The sequence below is a fragment of the Pelodiscus sinensis genome, chromosome 3 (assembly GCF_052426305.1).
Source record: "Pelodiscus sinensis isolate ZL-2025 chromosome 3, ASM5242630v1, whole genome shotgun sequence".
Lineage (NCBI taxonomy): Eukaryota > Metazoa > Chordata > Testudines > Trionychidae > Pelodiscus > Pelodiscus sinensis.
Window position 1 is genome coordinate 37876488 of NC_143054.1, and position 13077 is coordinate 37889564.

The 13077-nt window shown below is 44.6% G+C and overlaps 1 protein-coding gene across 8 annotated transcripts in view; it reads left to right on the plus strand.

Moving 5' to 3' along the window:
• The window catches only part of FBXO25 (F-box protein 25), a 61847-nt gene that overhangs the window by 13885 nt on the left and 34885 nt on the right, over positions 1-13077 (plus strand). For all 8 annotated transcript variants that reach the window (XM_006130970.5, XM_025188608.3, XM_025188607.3 and 5 more), the window contains 2 exons: positions 8019-8122; positions 9702-9751. In XM_006130970.5, coding sequence (XP_006131032.1) covers positions 8019-8122; positions 9702-9751 — 154 coding nt within the window. The remainder of the gene's footprint in view (positions 1-8018; positions 8123-9701; positions 9752-13077) is intronic.

Genomic DNA, 13077 nt, shown 5'->3' on the forward strand with positions numbered 1-13077 from the left:
ACAATACTGCTTTAGTGTGATGAAAAAGATACAGAAACACTTGCCGTTCATGGTGTATTCACCACCGTGAATAGCCAAGTTCATGAATACTGGGAACTGCAGCTCTCGGTCACCATGCTGAGCTTTCTGTGGCTTCTGAACTCACCACAGCTGCCAGCATCTGCTACCATAGGGAACTTGCCATGGCTCCCATCCTTGCCACACCCTCCAGGCCTGGATAGGAGACACCTGTGAATCCCAAGGATCTCTTGTACTACTGTTAAAGTATGGTCACATTCTCATCTTTTCTTTCTGTAAAGTAATAGTGAAAAACACATATATTCTTCTGACTGATATAATTGCCACAGAGTTTACATGAAATCAAATACAGGCACTCTAGACTTCTTATAATATAGACCAGATTTTAGTGGAGAGTCCCAGTTTAGATGGCCTTCTAAGCCAAAGTTTCATCCTTGTATAAAGAGGAGCTTCCTTAAAACCGGGTGTACAACAGCCCTGGAACATCTACAGAAATAAATGCTCACCTATTCTGTCCTAAAATTCTATTCATCTTTGAGCCTAGAGCCACACTGTCCAGAGATGAATTTTCTAGTATTGAAGAAATTGCAGGGAACAATTCAAATACTTCTATGGTCGGTGCAGGTCAATGTCTTTCATGGGGATAACCTTTCAGATTATGGGTTTTTTTGTTTGGGTTTTTTTTTTTTTTTGGCTTCCTTCCTTTGGAAATCTCTAATGTAGGATGTTGTGGAAAGACTTCATTCTCAGAAAAGCCTAAGCATCTGTTTTACTTAGCAGCCAGAATGAGGCACCGTGAGATTATAAAGTGCACTTAAACATGAGCTATCAAACTTAGCTATTGATTGAACTCTGACCGTGTCTGCCGTAATTGGTCTCTTTTCACATTCCTCCTGCAGTTATGACCTGGAGCAAGAGACTGGGGTGCAAGGTCTGAAAGGGGAATATAATTACCTTAAAAATATTTTTCTTTTTCTGTTGGGGAGGAATTTTGGAGAAAACCATACAGTCCTGTGAACAGTGCAGATTGTCTGAAAAGTGGAAGCTATGTATGAATATCTTCTGTTTAGAAGAACTTTAGCACATCATTTAGTGCTAAGGTGCAGACCTGCTGACTTTGGGGGCAGGGAAAGGATAGCAAAAGGGGCAACTGCTTCAGGACCTGATGATTCAAAAGAGCCTTGGGTTCTTAGCCGCCATCGCTTCTGTGGCAGTGGCCAGAGCTCTGGGCCCTCTATAGCCGCATAGAGTGCACTATGTGGCACCCCAGCAGCAATTTAAGAGTGGGGTGGTGCACTCCAGGCAGTGGTGAGGGCTGGCTGCCTAGGCCCCACCCCTTCTGCTTGAGGCCCTGCCTCTGTGCTCTCAAGACCTTCTTCCCCCCTATCCCCTCCTTCCCAATACACACACCTTGCCCAGGGGCCCAGCATGGCTGTTGAGCCTTCTGATAGGTGGGAGTTTACTTCTTTGTCACTTTATTCATTAGGATGTTTTTAAAAACCCATTGGTTTCTTCTGCTTTACACAAAATATCTTGCCACAAGTGAGATGTGTTGTCAACAAAATAAGGGTTGTGGCATTAGAAAGGGATCTGTAGATTTGGTTCTAGTCTTGGTTATAATTGGCACAACATAAATTTGTTTTAACAAGTAAATTGTCCTTGTGAGAGATGCCTAGGCCAGGGGTGGGCAATAATCTTGGGAAGTGGGGGTGGCTACTCCAAGAATTTGGTAAATGGTCAAGGGCTGTACTCTTCCATGATATTAGTGGAAGTGTGAAATCTGGGGTGGGGATGTAATAGCAGAGTCGATTAACTGATAAGCAATAGCTTATTGGTTAATGCTCTAGACTACACGCATTTTTCCCCAGTCAGTAAACTTTTTAGCAGGGTGGCCAGAAGCCTGGCTCAATCCCAGCTTGCACTGGGTCCGGGACTTACCCCTGCTGTGGCTCTGCATTTAAAGTGTACTAGGAGCCAGGCAGGCAGCCCAGCTCAGTTCCGGCTCGCACCAGGTCTAAGAGCTGAGACCATCCCCCTTCGACCCCCCATTCCTCCCCCCCGACGGGCTGCTGCCACCCTGTGCAGCTGCCTCTGTATCAGAGGCAGCAATGCAGGGCAACTGGTCTGCAACGGGAGCTGGCTTTTAAACTGTCTCCCCTTGCAGACCACCTCCTACCTGGTACCCCATGCTGCTGCCTCTGATACAGCAGCCCTGACATCATATACATATAGTAGCCCAGTGTCTGAGAGTCTGTAATGCCGAAATGCTGGCTGTTCCCTCTGGGGGGGGAGGGGAGGGGGCGCTGTTGCCTGAAATGCTGGCTGTTCCCTCTGGGGGGGTGCTGTTGCCTGAAATGCTGGCTGTTCCCTCTGACCGGCCCATGGGGAGTGCGGGGCCGCTCTGTGCTGCATGGGGAGTGCGGGGCCCAAACTGCTGCTTGCTCCCCTGCAGAGGCCAGCTGAGCGGCGCAGAAGTCAGCCGAGCGCCACGGTGGGAGGTGAAGGGGGGTGGGGCAGTGATGTGTGGTGTGACAGTGGCTGCAGGCCCCGCCCCCTAGCCGTGAACGTCACCGCCCCACCTCCCTTCACCTCCCGCCGTGGTGTTCAGCTGACTTCTGCGCTGCTCAGCTGGGCCGTTGCGTGGGAGCAAGCAGCGCGAGCGACCATTTGGGATCCGCGCCCCCCCCCATGCAGCAAGGGGAGAGCAGAGCCTTAAATGGCTGTTTAGGCTCCGCGGTCCCCCGAGTGAGAGGCAGGAAGGGGAGGAGAAGTGAAAGAGAGAGACAGAGAGAGAGAGAGAGGCAGGAGGCGGAGGAGAGCTGAGGGGGAGGCTCAGGAGAGAAGACCGACATGGAGGAGAGACCTGAAAATCCCATCTTATGACGGACTTATTGGCTAGTTATAGAATAGTAGAGTAACCAATAAGAATTCATGAGACTAATGGACTATTCAGTTTAACAAGATTTAATATCCCTGGTCTGGGGTTGAGGTTCGGTGCAGAAGGGAGCTTGGGTAAGGGATCGGGAGTGTGAGATCTGGCACAGAGTTATGACCAGAGACTGGGGTGCAAAGTCTGAATGGGGGTTGTGGCCCAAAGGAGCGGTGTAGGAGGGAATGCAGGGACTTGGAAGGGATTGTGACCTTGAGGAGCAGTGTGGGAGGGGTTACGGGTGCAGGAACACATGCAGAGCGTTTGGGTTACATGAGGTAGAGGAGGCAGAAGAGGGACAGAGGGTTGAAGGGAAGGAGGGACTGGGGTGCCAGAGAGAGGCTGTGGCCAGAAGTTACTTTTACATGGACAGCTTCTGATCAGCAGCTTAATGGGTTCCTCAGCTAGGGTCTCCTTCTTCCATGCCCCTGCACTGGCTGCAAGGGCCTTGTGTGGCTCAGAATGCTGCAAGGCCAGAAGGAAGAGGATATTTCACTCGCTGGCCAATGGGAACTTCAAAATTTTGCTAGGGGTAGGGGCAGCACACGAAGCTTCTTTTTCCCCCTTCGCCTTGGGCTCACAGCGCTCAGAGAGCTGCTCTGAGCAATGTGCAGGGGCAGGGCAGACCGGAAATCTAGTGGAGCATCCAGCAAGCTGGATCTGGGCTGTGTTTCATTTAACCTAGCATTCTCTCGTACGATGTTCGATGGCAATTAACAAGATCTTAGTGGGGTTTTTTTGGTTCACTCTCTTACAAACCATTTGCTGTTTGTTACTGTGTTTTGAAAGAAATAGGCTAGGCTATTGGAGTGACTTATGTGGTTTTGGACAGACCTGTCAAGAATTTCTGAAGTTTTGATTACTTCGCAAGTACATGTTAGGCAAAGTCTCTCTGAGAGCACTGTTAGTATATTATGACCATGTGAAGAAAGCTTATGTTCTAGCATTTTGATATACCACACTATTTGTAGGTAGGAGTCACCATGTTATTGGAATATATTAATTCAACTAGCTGGAGTTAACCAGCGTTGCTCAGGAAACCGGAGGAACAAAATGTAGAAAAACAGTAGTCCATTATCTTTTTTTGAATGGTAGAAAAGTTGCACTGACTTCTATAGGGATTAAAATATAGGTCCGCATCATCCCCGGAGCGGGGGATGGGGTGACCCCAGGTGGAGGGGAAGTTACATATGGGAGGGGTGCCCCAGCTCGCGCCTGGGGCTGCAGGTGCCGGGGGAGGGGGGGCAGGGTGGGTGCCCGAGCCATTGTGCACATGGGGGTGAGGGCATTATGTGCCAGCGTGGGAGGGGCAAAGAGGATCACTCATGTAACCTCGTGGGCAAGAGGTGGCGAGTCCCGGACAGCACTGGGGGCCGCAGGCGGCAGGCACAGGACCTAGGGTGTGTGGGGTGGCCCCTGTAGCGCAGCATGGCGGCTTACTTTTTTATTTTTACAGCTTGAGCTCAGGCCTGATTGGCTCCAAAAGTACCATAAAACCTTCTCCTGGATGAAAGGTTATCCCATGCAAAGTTTGGTTGCGGTAGCTCTTATAGTGTCCAAGTTATTAACACACATTATATTAAGCTAGTAATGTTTGTCTAAGTACACATTTAAATTAAAAGCAATGTTTTAAAATGACCCTGCGACCCTCTTGCACCTCCTTTTTCAGATAGATCCCCCAGTTTAAGAAATGTTGGTGGTCTCTCTAAAATTTGTATAATGTGGGGGTGGGGCAGAGCACAGAAAAGTTCAAGAACTGTGATATCTGATTCATTTTCATGGGTGTGAATTTTGGTTGTAAGTATTCCAAAAGTTCCTGATGCTTATCCATTTTATGTTCAACAAAGCTAATTATTTGTCCTATTTTAAATCCCTTCCTGAATTTTTTTCTGCAAACATTCCTTTAAGGGGCTGTAATGCAATTCAAAAAGCTTAAGCAAGCATCTTTTGCTACTCCCACTTTACCAAGAAATTCATTTGTAGCTTTTATTTAGGATTTGAATAAGTAGAATTTGCAGAAACACAGACATTTGTGTGCCAGAGCACATTGCGGGATTAGAGCCTAAAATATCACTTTCTGTTTAAATTGGACTCTTTCTTTCAGCTCTGGTAATGTAAAAGTCTTTCTGTAACATGCATTTCTGTAGGGTAAAAGCGAAACATAGTTTTTGCTGAATAGTATAATATTCTGTTAAAAGGTTTTAATCTAAAAGCATTCAGTACCCTGTGTTACGTCACTTTGATAAGTTGGCTAATGCTGGTTTTAATTGGTATTAATAAATAGTTATGGGTTGATGTAATTTAATGTTAGCCATGTAATGCCTAGGCAAAGGTTGTTTTCAAATGCCCTTGTATTTGCACTGGTGCTTTACAACATCTAGACTATTGCTGATGCTGCTTGAAGTCTAAACTGATAATGAAAAATAGGTTTAGTTGACAAATTCACTTGTTTTAATAAAATCAAATATTCATGAGTAATAAAAGGCTTGTATACATATTTTTTTGTCAAAAATGATTCTGGGGAAATAAAGCAATTTTACTTCCTTATTGTTGGTCATCCATGCCATATAGCTTTAGTGACTTTACTTATCTATGCAAGGCTTGCTGCCTTCACAATGAGGGCAATCTTTTATTAGGAGTGTTTTGGAAAAGTGAGCACTCATGCTTATCTTTGTGTCTTTGTATGGTTAGTGTTTCTGTTTCCTCTAGTTATCTGCTGACCTGGAAAGATAAGCTTTAATTTAAGAAACTGCTTTGGCTTTATGCTGTGTTATGTAGGTTTTTTTTCTCAGCTTTATAAATAAGCTTTTTATTGTAGAGGCGAGTTTTTTTTTGTTTGTTTGTTTTTTGTTTTAAAATAAGTTAATTAAAAAGAGGAATGAAAGCAGGAGGGACTCTGATTCTTTGCTGCTCAAGAATATATTAAATATTTAAAACAATTGCAAAATGTCATGGTTGCAGCTTCTAATATAGTGCTTCAGATAATCTTTGTGGGCCATTCTCTTACTGGATTTTTTTTTTATATATTATTGGAACTCACACACACTGTCTCTGTCTCCCTCCCCTCCCTCTTTCCCCCGCTGCACTTGCCAACCCACTACAGGAGGTAGGCAACCCCGGCTCTTTGCCCCCATCCTTTTCCCTTCCCGCTCTCTCCTCCACATACGCACACCTCTGTCAGCCAGGCCCTCTTCTCCCTCCTCCCAACCCCGCGGGTCCCGCAGCTGGCACGACGGAGCAGCTGACAGCTGCCCGCCATGTGGTGACTGCTGGAGCTTCAGCCAGCCATTGTGCAGCAACTGAGGGGACCAAGGTCCACCCCAGTCCCAACCCCCCCCTCATCCAGCCCAGGTCCTCCACTGCCCTCTCCTCCCCTCCTCCCGCCAGGGTCCTGCCACAGGCACCTCCTCAGCTATTTTCCTCCTTTGCTAATTCTTCACTCCAAGCCCCAGCTCCAGCTCAACGAAAGTAGGGAAGGAGGGGGTTAGGGCTCCGACTAGGAGTATGGTCCACAAATGAAGGGTTCACAGTGCAAGAGGGGGCTCTGGATGGGGAAGTTAGGATGTAGGAGAGAGTTCAGGGTGCAGCCTCTAGCCAACCAGCATTTACCTCAGACAGCTCCTAGTGCTCAGTGTTTCTGGGCTAAGGCAGGCTCCCTGCCTTCCCTGGCTCCACATGGCTTCTGGAAATGGTGGCATCCAGCTCCAGATGTGAGGAGGGCCAGAGGCCTCTGTTTGCTGCTCAGTATGGGGGCAGCGTATGTAGACCCTGTGGTTGCCCTTGCACCTAGGAGCCAGAGGTAGCCAGCCACTTCTGGGAGCTGCGTGGCACCAGGGCAGACAGGGAGCCTGCCTTAGTGTCACTGACTAGACTTTCAATGACCTAATGAGCGGTGCTGACTGGAGCCACCAGGAACCAGAAGCCATGTGGGTGTTTCGACTGGGTGTTTTGGTCAAACACCAGATGCCCAGCAATCATGAAGTGGGACAGGCAGAATCTGGGAGTGCGTGGATCTCCTCACAGCAGTCTGGCAAGTGTCAGCTCAGGGAGCTCAACCAAATCTGTATCCGGTATTAAATGCTTATCAGTTAAGCAAGTATTCTATTACATTGTTTCTCAACCAGTAGTACAAGTACCCTTAGGGGTACTCAAGAAGTCTGGAGGATAAATCAACAAACTGAAATTTGGAGAAAATTTTTGTGTTAAGTTTTTTACAGCGCTTTATTATTTTTGTACTTTTTACACCCAAAAATTTCATTGCCCACCCGGCTACAATTAAGTTACTTAAACAATTGTGTTGCAATGGTAGAAAAAAAGTGTGTGTGTGGGGTGGGGAACCTGTAGGTACTGGGGGGTATTTATTTTTTTTAAAAGGAGGTTCTTATTTAAAAAAAAAAGTTGACACACTATTAAATCAGGGGTTTTTTTCCTATATGATCTGTAAATGCTTTTACTCCCGTACTTCTGTGACTTTAAGGTTTGTGTTTTGACATCCAGTCTTCAGTCTTAAACGACTGAAACAGCCTCATGTGATTTACTACAGGTTGGGCCTCCCTTATCTGGCACCTCAGGCCCTGACCTGATCTTTCCCGACTGAGGGAATTTGCCAGATATGGGGAGGTTCCCCTGCCACCGACCACCCAGGACGTTTCCTTGCCCTGCGACTGGCTCCGCTCCAGCCTGCAGGGCTTGGACTTGGACTCCAGCCTACTGGGGCTCCCTGGGGATGGAGCTCCCCAACCACTGTGGCCCTGCTTCTCCCCCACCTGACTGAGAATCCTCCTAATAAATTCTCCTTTTAAAAAAAAAAAATTAAAATGTGCCTAATGTGAATTTTTCTATGGAAGTTGTTACTATAGTTGAAACAAGGATGCTACACAACTATAAAAATGAGAGGAAGTATTGAACATAACAATTGCTCTATTAAGGTCCCGAAAATGGTAATTATTGGGAACCACCTGACACAATGTTCTCTTTACATTATGAATTTCAAATTGATAGTCTTCTTTCAGTATAGTGAGTGTTTCAGACTTATCATTAGACAGTTTTTAATTAAATGTATTTATTTCAGCATCTTAACTGATGATGAAGAAGAAATATACAGGACTGAAGACTGTGAATTTGCAGCCAAGAAAAGGAAAAAAGATCATATTCGGAGTAACACAAAATCACAATGTAAGACTGGATTGCTTTTAATTCTAGTTTAGAGGATAGTTTATAATGTGGAAGTACAAGGCGAACCTCTCTAGTCTAGCATTCTTTCTTCTGACAACAATGATGGTCTGGCATGATTTTAGTCAGCCGGATGTCCACTTCTCAGAGGTGTGACCAAGTTTCCCACAGTTGCATAAAGTATGTTTATAGCCACCAGTCCTGTGTCTCAGGGCTCATCTAGACTATTCGAAAGCGTCGAAAGAGGATATGCAAATTCCGCAGGAGTTTGCATAACTTCTTCTGATCTGACTTCCGAAAGCAGAGCTTTCGAACGTGAAAGTAGTTTGGATGTGGCTTTTTCGGCGAACCCCCTTTTTCAAAAAGCCACATAGCTTTGAATATCTTCTTTCGACACTTTAGCATAGTCTAGATGAGCCCTCAGTGTTTAGTGCTGTTACTTAGCTCTAATTTGCCTCTAATGTCTTCTCAGAGCCCAATAAGCAGTAGAAGTACTGATGATGCTGCCAGATAATACTAACTTCTTGCAGCTCTGCAAATACTCTGGTTCAGCACCAGTCAAGTCCCAAGGATGTCGGACTGGAGAGGTTCAACCTGTACTTAAATATTTCTATGAAGTGGACATAATTCACTAATCCTTAGTACTGCTTCTACAAAAATCAGCATTAATAATGCATACATAAATTATGCAGCTTTTTTTAAACTTTGTCATTGAAGGGCATAAGACCTTAATCCTAATGGAAAATTCATTTGTGATACCACTCTCCTAATCAAAGTCTACTTTTTTTTTCTGGAGGGTTTTTACTTTAAGGTTCTTAGTATATAAATTTACTTTTCAAATACTTCCTTTGTAAATTTGTGCTAATTTTGTATGTCATTTTAATTCAACTTGACAGCTTTAGGAAAAATGAATTTAGAGCAGCCTTGAGGCTAATTGAACATACTGAAAACTTTGCATTATTAACTTTCTTTTTATTTGACTTCATATTAAATAAAAGCTTAAAGTCATGCACCTTGTTAATTATCCCTTATTTTAGCTTTCTTTCTTAAAAAATATATTATATATAACCTTAATAACTTGGGTACTATGGTGTGTCACATACAAACAAGCATATATGATGTTAATATTGGTGCCCAAGACACAATTCACTCTGCTCATGGATGGAAAATCTTAGAGGGAACATTGGTGGGGTCCTGTGTAAAATATGTGATCTTGTAATTAAAACTGTATCTTAATGTGTGCTCATAAGAGAGTAGACTATAGATTGCTGATACAGCCTTAAATCTGGCGTTTCCTTACTTTTTGAATGCTTGATTTTGCAACATAAATAGCTTTCATTTAGTTTAGGGGCTTTTTTGTTTGTTTGTTTTTTGGTAAGTATCTAAGTCACTTAAGTACTTTTGGAACTCTCTATTAATCAGCTGTTTCAAATTTTTGTAAGTAGCCTTCATTAAACCTATTACATTTTTTTAATAAAACCTCTCATTTGCAAAGGGTCTTATCAAAAAAGGATCCATTTATGTAACTTTCTGTTTAACTTTCAGCGCATTTATTAAAATAGTTACACTGATTTATTTTTAGGTTTTTATCATGAAAAATGGATCTATGTTCACAAAGAAAGCACCAGAGAAGTAAGTGTCCTGTGCTGTGGGCCAAGACTTGAAGTCTATTTACTGTGTAATTACATGTGATGTTTAAGTATGCATCTTAAGCTTTATCTTCACTGCATGCTAACCTTATGCTTAATCCTTGGTCTCTCTTCTCTCTCCCTCCCCTCCGCCCACCCCCACCACCATGTGCACACTTAACGCTGTATATATTCATATGTGACTTACCTGTGCCTTACATTAGGGCAGCTGTCACACCGGGGTGGGCAATAATTTTTGGCTGGGGGCCCACTTTCAGAAATTTTTGGAGTGGCCCTAGGCTGTCCCAGATGGGGCAGGACCTCAGGCAGAAGGGGCGGGGCCAGGACACTTCCATGCTTCCCCATCCACAGACCCCATCCTGCAAGAGAGCGCTGTGCTTAGTCAACCACCAGCTGAGCAGCAACTGGCGGTTGACTTCAAGTGCCGAGCTCTTGCAGGGTAGCAGGAGACTTCACCTGTTTCCCCCCCCTACCCCCAAACTGTGATTGGCCTAGGGGCAGGGCAGAGCACACGAAGTCTCTCACTCCCTGCCCTCCAGCATGCAGTGCTTGGCATCAACTGCCAGGATTGACTCTAAGCACAATATGTCCCTAAGCTCTGATTGGCTTTAGAGCAGGGGAGTGACAGGGCCTCCATGGGCCACATTAACCTGCTTGGTGGACCCATGGAAGCCCTTTTTCTCACCCTTGTGTCAACTCTGAGCAATAGGATGGTCTATAAGTTAGCTTTTAATATGTGTAGCTACCATGTTAAAACATGGTTATCCATAGCTGCTCAACAACTGAGTTATGGTCTTTAGTTAATTCCCATAAGCTACTTAGGCACCTGTTCATGTGTTCTACCTTGCTGTTTCCCTGTGCCCTGAGCCTTGGCCAGAAATGGTCTACTTTTACTTTCCTTTACTCAGGGAAGTACATGGTCACCACTACATGCAGTTTCCCCAGCTACCCTATCCCCAGTGTTGGAAACATCAGCAAAGTGGTCCCTAAGAAGCACGTGTGTAGATATGCAGCTTCCTGGCCCTATGAATGAACCAGAATCTTGGTGCAGATTTGAGCTGAAGTAAATCAAACTGACATCTTTAATTGTACAAAGAGAAATCTTAAACTACAAAAAGTTAATCTAAGCAGTCTCCAGCTGATCACAAGATTCAGCAGACAAAACAGCAGTGCAGGGAGACAGTAAAAAGGCTCAAGGTAAGCTATTGGAAGACCAAAACAAAGAAATCTGGTGATGCCACAACAATGGGTTCATTTTACAATGAAATGAACTGTTTTGAACAGCTCAATGAGCAGAGATCTGTTTTAGCATGAATTCATGTGTGGAACTCGGAGAGATGTGGGTTCAGAATTTGGATGTCCATAGAGATATGACCTAGCCCAATCAGCAGGGCTCGACAAATAATACAGTCTATTCACCACGGGTGAGTAGATTGTAACCCGGAAGAGCTGGGTTCGGGCGATCTGCGCATGTGCAGATCGCCGGACAGCGTGGCTGGCGAGCAGGGCTCGCCGTGGTTTGGCAAGCCCTGCCAATCAGCATGGAGAGGCAGAAGAGGAGGGCTCTTGCCGATTCCACAAGCTTGTCTCTAGTTGGCAAGCGCTAATCCCTTTAAACATTCCAGGAAAAGCACAATATGGCAGCGTGTATCCACACTGAAGAAGCAGGAAAGAATTCAGCATCTTATCTGATTTGCCAACAGTTCTGCAGCAGTCTAAAGTTAGCAGTTTATACAGGGCAATAGTAACACTCTACTAAACCTTATTCACTCTCATATTGGAGTACTCTGTCACTTGAGCACAGGGAAGCACCTTACAGAGCTTAATGAATGTGGTTTGTTTTTCATGTGAAAGTTCTGGGCTCATAGTCACCCCATGTTTCCATCATAATGTGCTCCCACCAGTGTGTGCTTGTATTCCTACCTGGAAGCAGTGGCTTGTGTAAGATTGTAATGCCATTTAAAAACAGCATTTTCTCAGTCTATGCCTCCATGGCCACTTGGCCCTATTCAACTACTTTTTTGCTACTTCTGACTACAAGCTGCTGAGTCGGTCTTCTCTGGCAACAGAACAGCCTCTGAAAACCCTGCCAGCATCTCCAGACACCTAGTGCAGAGGCACAAAAACAAAAAATTGTATTAATAAAAAGCAGTATTTCTTGGCCCTAGTGATTAGGGAACCAAATGGCACATCACTGCATCAGCTTGGTTACTGCCAGGAAGTGAATTTTGTGGGCCAGACAATTTCCTCTCTCAATCCCAAGAATAAACAGCCAAATTGTTCTACAGCACCCTGCTAATGCAAGCTTAGAGTGACACAGTGAATTGTGACACTATGAATCTCAAGATATGAACCAAGATGCCTCCTGGGATGAGGTTTACCTGGATGGTCGACTAATACCTTTGATGTCGACACCCGCGCGTCCAGACTATCGCGCTGAGCCGACAAACAGCTGATCAGCTGTTTGTCGGCTCAGCACGGCAGCCATGTAAATTTAAATGAAGCGGCGATTATTTAAATCGCCGCTTCATTTTCCTATGTCTGGTAGCCTAATCTACATGCCTCTGGCAATAGAGGCATGTAGTCTAGATGTACCCTTTGTTTGTTTGTCATAGCCACATATGTCATTATAGAAACTGGGCATGACAACAGTGCACTGATGTCAACAGCAATTGTGTAGTAGTAGGGTAGGCTACTAGGCACTTACAAACATGATTACTTATTCCATGGTTCATGTGTGCGCCTGATGAAATTGTGCACCACTGCAAAATGCAGAATTTAATGTTTCCCACAGACATTTATTTTTTCATGTAGTTTGGTTGAAATGTCAAATTCGACTTCCTTTTTCCAGTTTTGTGTGTTTCAGAGGTTTTAGTTATGTATACATGTCTTCTCAAACCCGCCCCCCTTCATTCTCACTTATTACTGTACCTCTTCAGCACTCTTCCTTACTTTGGTCATGGGGGTTCACATACCCCCTCCAAAAACAAAAGGGCATTGGCTGGTGAACCATGTACTCAACACAACTTGCAACACAAGTGCATACACTCCTTCAACACATACTCTACCTGAATTCTCCATTCTCCATGCTAAGCACCGTGTCCTACAACTGCACTATTACTAACACACCAACCCCCATCTTGCTACAGTGACATGACCATAAAACCTTATAATACACATAGACACAAAACAGTCCTTAAGTATGATAAAATGCATTTATATATAATGACTTAGTTTAAATGAAATATTTAATTTTGCAAAATAGAAGATAATTGTCAGCAAAGATACATCAAGTTCTGAAAAAGTGCA